The 6,228-nt window shown below is 60.9% G+C and overlaps 1 protein-coding gene across 1 annotated transcript in view; it reads right to left on the bottom strand.

The window, feature by feature from the left end:
• CHRNA3 (cholinergic receptor nicotinic alpha 3 subunit) overlaps nucleotides 1-5,517 on the bottom strand; it is a gene marked incomplete at its 5' end in the record, with an annotated part of 8,227 nt that extends 2,710 nt beyond the window's left edge. Inside the window, 4 exons of the mRNA XM_015566181.1 lie at nucleotides 3-724; nucleotides 4,006-4,115; nucleotides 4,932-4,976; nucleotides 5,110-5,517. Coding sequence (XP_015421667.1) covers nucleotides 3-724; nucleotides 4,006-4,115; nucleotides 4,932-4,976; nucleotides 5,110-5,517 — 1,285 coding nt within the window. The remainder of the gene's footprint in view (nucleotides 1-2; nucleotides 725-4,005; nucleotides 4,116-4,931; nucleotides 4,977-5,109) is intronic.
• Nucleotides 5,518-6,228: the final 711 nt, after the last annotated feature.

The following is a 6,228-nucleotide window of genomic DNA, read 5'->3' as shown; positions in this document are numbered from 1 at the left end:
ACCGCCGCCGCCCTCGCCGCCCGCCGGCCTGGCCATGAACATGACCCGGGGCAGCGTGTGCAGGAACACGGCCTTCACCCAGGCGGGCATGGTGTGCGTGGTGGGCGTCCGGTAGTGCACGTTGAGCACGAAGACCGTGATGACGATGGACAGGGTGACGAAGATCATGGTGAAGAGCAGGTACTCGCCGATGAGCGGGATGACCAGCGAGGTGGACGGGATGGTCTCGGTGATGACCAGCAGGAAGACGGTGAGGGAGAGCAGCACGGAGATGCAGAGCGTGACCTTCTCGCCGCAGTCGGAGGGCAGGTAGAAGACGAGCACGGTGAGGAAGGAGATGAGCAGGCAGGGGATGATCAGGTTGATGGTGTAGAAGAGCGGCAGGCGCCGGATATACAGCGAGTAGGTGATGTCCTGGTAGATCTCCTCGCAGCAGTTGTACTTGATGTCGTGCTTGTAGCCGGGGGCGTGGATGATGGCCCACTCGCCGCTCTCCCAGTAGTCCTTGAGGTTCATGGAGGAGCCCACCAGGACCAGCTCGATCTTGGCCTTGTCGTAGGACCAGGAGCCGAACTTCATGGTGCAGTTCTGGTAGTCGAAGGGGAAGTAGGTGACGTCGATCTTGCAGGAGCTCTTGAAGATGGCCGGGGGGATCCAGGTCACCTCGCCCGTGTGCTTGACCAGGGCTTTGGTCTTGTCGTCCACCTGGAAGTCGCCCATGGCGCTGCGGGGAGAGACGCGGGGCCCGGTCACGGCACATGTGGGTCGAGCTCAGAGCGCCGGGATGTCCACCCACATCCCGAGGGGGATCCCGGAGCCCCAGACTCTCCCCCCCGCTCCCTGCCCCGGCCACACACACCGTCTGACACCCTCATCGCGCCTTGAGGGGGTCGCTGGCTCATCCCCCCGCACACAACGCCTGTTGCATCGAGACACCCCCAGTGCCCCTTCCCTTGAAGGAGAGAAACAGGACGAACGTTGTCAGCCCGGAGGCAGGTTCCTAAGTGGATGCTCAACCCCTGAGCCACACCAGCCGGGTCTGTAAGTGAATTCTTACCGGAACACACAGCCATCCCCACTCGTCTACGGCCTATGGCGACTTTTTGGTTTGTCTGTTAATCCTCACCCGGGGATATTTTCCCATTGATTTTTAGAGCGAGTGGAAGGGAGGGGGAGAGACGCAGAGAGAGACACATCATGGGTTGCCACCCCCACATGCCCCTGACCACGGCCGGGGAGGGAGCCCGCCACCAAGCTACGTGCCCTGGACCGGAATCGAACCCGGACCCTTTAGTCTGGGGGCCGACGCTCTGTCCACTGAGCCACACCGGCTAGGGCTGTCTATGGCTACTTTTAAAAAATATATTTTATTGATTTCAGAGAGGAAGGGAGAGAGAGAGAGAGAGACACCAATGATGAGAATCATTTACTGACTGCCTCCTGCACGCCCCACACTGGGGATGGGGATGGAGCTCGCAACCCGGGCCTGTGCCCTGACCGGGGATCGAACCGTGACCTCCCAGTTCATGGGTCAACCAACGCTCAACCACGGAGCCACGCCGGCCGGGCCGACCCCCTGATTTTACTGAAGAGGAAACGAAAGCCCAGGGAACAGGATGGAGCTGCAGAGCTGGTGGCAGAGCCGTGACCACCCAGGACTCAGGTCCCCAGTTGAGGAGGCGCCTAACCCCGTGGGCTCCGAGGCCACGCACGTCCCCGCTGTTTCCCAGGGATCCCGGTCCCCGGAGGCCTGTGTGCTGACCGGCAGGGTCAGCAGCCTGTCTCTGCCACCAGGGGGCAGAGAGGACCTGGGCCTGGGCCTGGGATCGGGCTCAGCGCCAGCCACAGAGGGGCCCTGGGTGAGCATCCGCTGACTGACTGAATGAGCAGGAAATAAAGGACGATCTCCGGTCACAGGGCGACCAGGAGACGGCTGACGGCGAGGACAGCGGGCGGAGGGGAGACGGGGGGACGGGGGTGCCTCTGAGCGACTGTGCACTGAGCAGGGGGGTCAGTCAGATGAGCAGCTGAGCTGTGGCCCTCACAGGAGCTGAGGGCTCCCACGGGGGGAGCGGGCGGAGGGTAGGACAGAGCGTGGCGGCATTCGTGTTCTTGTAATCCTCACCAGAGGATGTTTCCTATTGATTTTTAAAAAAAGTATATTTAGCCGAAACCGGTTTGGCTCAGTGGATAGAGCGTCGGTCTGCGGACTGAAGGGTCCTGGGTTCGATTCCGGTCAAGGGCATGGACCTGGGTTGTGGGCACATCCCCAGTGGGGGGCGTGCAGGAGGCAGCTGATGGATGCTTCTCTCTCGTCGATGTTTCTAACTCTCTATGTCTCTCCCTTCCTCTCTGTAAAAAATCAATTAAAAAATATATATTTTTTAAAAAAAACGTAAACACAGAGAAACCCTCCAGGGAGGCCCGAGTTCTGACGGGAAGAGACGAGCTGGATGCTTTTCTCTAAATGTTCTTTCCGGCCTCAGGGTCTAAGGAAATGACTTCTGCGCTCTCCTTCCCCCAAACCCAGTCTGAAGCGCCCAGCGCGTCCCTCGGTGCCGTGGCGAGCACACATCCTGACGGTCCCCGTTCGCCCGAGATCTCCGGGAAGGAAACCGCTGCGACATTTAAGTCGTGAGATTAAAAATTGTGCCTGTGCTCTTTGTTTGTTTTTTTAATTTTTTAAAAATTGATTTCAGAGAGGAAGGGGAGGGAGAGAGAGAGAGAGAGAGAGAGAGAGAGAGAGAGAGAGATCCACGATGAGAGAGTACATTTTTATTGATGTCAGAGAGAAAGGGAGAGGAAAGACAGAAACATCAATGAAGGAATCATGGATCGGTGGCCTCCTGCACGCCCCGCAGTGGGGATGGAGCCCGCCACCCGGGCAGGTGCCCTGATGCGGGAATCGAACCCTGACCTCCTGGTTCCTAGGTGGACACTCAACCCCTGAGCCACCCACACCGATCGGGTAGAGTCATGCAATTTTGAATGTTATGGTTGTTTTTTTTTTCCTTGAGAAAACAGGAAATAAAACACGGACCAATTCTCGGAGTGGGTAAAGATCCCCTCCTTTTAGCCAATGACCAGAAAGCGGGATGCAGCCGAAAACAGAGTTCCCCAGCCCTGACATTCACAGTGAAATATATCCGTGTGTCTGACTACGGCGTAAAAACCTAAACACAAAATGCTCTTTTTAATTTTTACTCATTAAGGTCAGATCGGACCACATCTATAGGGAAAACGCCGAACAGCACGACTAGAGATAGGGCACCGGTGGGAAGTGATGTCTCCCACACCCAGGAGCGGACCGGCACATACTGTCAACGATCAGTGAACACCCATGTCCGCCTCGTCCTGGAGCGGACGTGTGGGAGTGTCCGCTTTCTAGGAAAGACGGGTGCCGCCACTGGCAGGTTCAGAACGGCCGGTGTGGCTCAGTGGATAGAGCGCCGGCCTGCGGACTGAAGGGTCCCGGGTTCGATTCCGGTCAGGGCACAGGCCCGGGTTGTGGGCTCCATCCCCAGTGTGGGGCGTGCAGGAGGCAGCCGGTCCATGATGCTCTCTCATCGTGGATGCTTCTCTCTCTCTCTCTCTCTCTCTCCCTTCCTCTCTGAAACCAATACAAATATATTTAAAACAAACGAACAAAGAAAGAACAGCCGGGGAGTGACCTCAGAGGCTCCCTGAAGCAGGTGGGGAGGGAGGGGCAGGGGCAGGGCTGGTCATCAGGCCAGCAGATCGCCTCCTTCCTGACCTGCAGGAACGGTCGGTCGGTCCCGGGGAGGGCAGTGGTGGCAGGGGTCACCCCCCCATGGAGTCCCCCTCCCCGCCCTCGCTCTGACCTGCGTTTGCACGTTTGGATATTACAGCCAGGCCTGTCTGCCCCGACGCACAGCCACCTCCCGAGGCAGGCGCAGTGGGTGCTCAGCAAACGCCTGTGGGGGAGCCAGGGGTCTCTACCCCCATCGTCGGAGAGGGAAAGGCGGAAGGCGGGCGCCCCCTTACTTGTTGTAGAGCACGATGTCCGGCTTCCAGATCTTCTGGGCGGGGACGCGCAGGAACTCCGCCCCGTCATAGTCCGCGGGGTCCCACTTCAGCTTGTAGTCGTTCCAGATCTGGGGGTGGGGGGGGACACTGGGGATTGAGCCCACAACCCAGGCCTGTGCCCTTGACCGGGAATTGAACTGTGAACTCCTGGTTCCTAGGTCAAGGCTCAACCACTGAGCCACACCGGCCGGGCTGAGCTCGGGAGTTGACGTCCTTCCCCACCAGGCCCCCCAAACAGGGTGGCAGACACACACAGCCCCCAGGTTGAGCGGGGCTGGTGTCTGTAGGGCTTTGGGGGGAGCACCCACGACCCCCTGGGGCCCAAGAAGTGCTGGGTGCAGAGACTGGGAGACCTGGTCCCGAGCCCCTGAGGGGAGAGCGTGTGCCGTGGGGGCACCGTGTGGGCACCGCGTGGGCACTGGGCCCTCCCGGCTTCCCAGGCGCCTAGAGGGGTTTGCCAGCAGCCGGGTGGGTGGAAGGTCGCGGTCAGGCCGGAGTGTTATCCGTCCAGGTCTCGGCCGGGCCTCCCTGGGGAGGGCATGGGGGAGACGAGGTCTTTGTCCTCCCTCGGAGCTGGGGGCCCCCACCTCCCCAGCCAACAAGGACCCCAGCATCTGATTCCGACTTCAGGAGGAGTTTTTGGGAAGAGGGAGGGAAGGAGGTGGTCTTAGCCCACCGTAGAGCTGGGGGCCAGGCCTGCAGGCCCGGTCTGACCCATCTGGGCTTGGGGGACCAGGCCCTGCAGTGCTGGGGGCGGGGAGCCGGGGGGTACACCCTGGGCCCCAGGCCCAACACTCAATGGGCCCCAGGCCGGGTCCACAGAAAAGAAGCCAGCAGAGCGGTCACCACCAGGGGGCAGCAGCGCGCAGGGCCTGGCCACTTACTTGCTTGAGCCACAAATTGGTCTCCATGATCTGGTTGACTTCATCCTGGAAAGGGAGAGGAGGAGGGGTGGGTGCAGGGCCACAGCCGGGCCCTGGGGAGGCCTCCCCCGCGGCCCCACAGCCACGGCCACGGCCCCGCACCCCCGCGCCACGGACACGGACACAGCCCCGCACTCACCACCTTCACCAGCTGGGACATGGACACCTCGAACTGGATGATGACGGCGTCGGACACGTTGGCCACGGGCCGGATGATCTCGTTGTAGTCCTGGAACAGCCGCTCAAACAGGCGGTGCTCGGCCTCCGAGCCGCGGGCCCCTGAGGGGAGGCGCCCCGTCAGATCCGTGTCCCCTCGCCGGGACCCTCCCCCCGAAAAAAACAGCCTCCTCTGCACCCCAGGGCGGGGGGGTGGGTGACTCCGGAACGTTTGGCCAAGCCGGGGTTCTGGGTGTGGAGAGCTCTGGTGCGTGTGCTGACAAACTCCCTGTGGGCTGTGTGACCTTAGGCAGGTGGCTGCACCTCTCTGAACCTCAGCTGCTTTCTCTGTGACAACAAAGGCTGTGGATGTGTCCGCGCAGTAGGGTTGTTACAGGGAGGGGGTCAGAGCCCAGGTGCGCCCCTCGTCCTCCCTGCCGTGAGGGGGCAGGTGCGTGGTCCACACAGGCACAGCCGCTGGCTGCTTCCGGGACGGAGATGACCCAGGGCCACCCGGGGCCACCCGGGCCAGGTGTGCCTCCTCCCAGCCTGGGGGGTTGGGGGGGCTGCAGCCCAGGCCCCGGGCTCCCCTCCATCCCACGCGGGACCCTGTCAGCGTCTGGCCGCCACCCTCTTATGTAGAAGTTGGGCACCTACATGGCCCCGTGGGTCTTAGACTGTGAGCCAGGGTTCCTGAGGATGCCGCCTTCACACCCTGGCGGGAGACACCCCTAAACTCTCTGAAACCCTCGGGGACCCCTTCGCATCCCAGGATATTTTCCCATTGACTTTTAGAGAGGGAGGAAGGGAGGGAGGGAGAGAGAGAGAGAGAGAGAGAGAGAGATGGATTGGTTGCCTCTGGCATGGACCCAGATTGGGGGGGGAAGGGGGAATCAAGTCTGAAACTGAGGTCCGCGCGGAGTTGAACCCGGATGGGATGATATTTTTTCCATTGCTTTTCAGAGAGAGAATATAAGGGTGGGAGGAGGAGGAGAGAAAGAGAGAGAGAGAGAGATGGATTGGTTGCCTCCGGCATGGACCCAGATTGGGGGGGCGGGGGGAATCAAGCCTGAAACTGAGGTACGCGCGGAGTTGAACCCTA

This window comes from Myotis davidii, unplaced genomic scaffold (genome assembly GCF_000327345.1).
Source record: "Myotis davidii unplaced genomic scaffold, ASM32734v1 scaffold1622, whole genome shotgun sequence".
NCBI classification, from domain to species: Eukaryota; Metazoa; Chordata; class Mammalia; order Chiroptera; family Vespertilionidae; genus Myotis; species Myotis davidii.
This window is presented reverse-complemented; position numbering and strand designations above follow the sequence as displayed.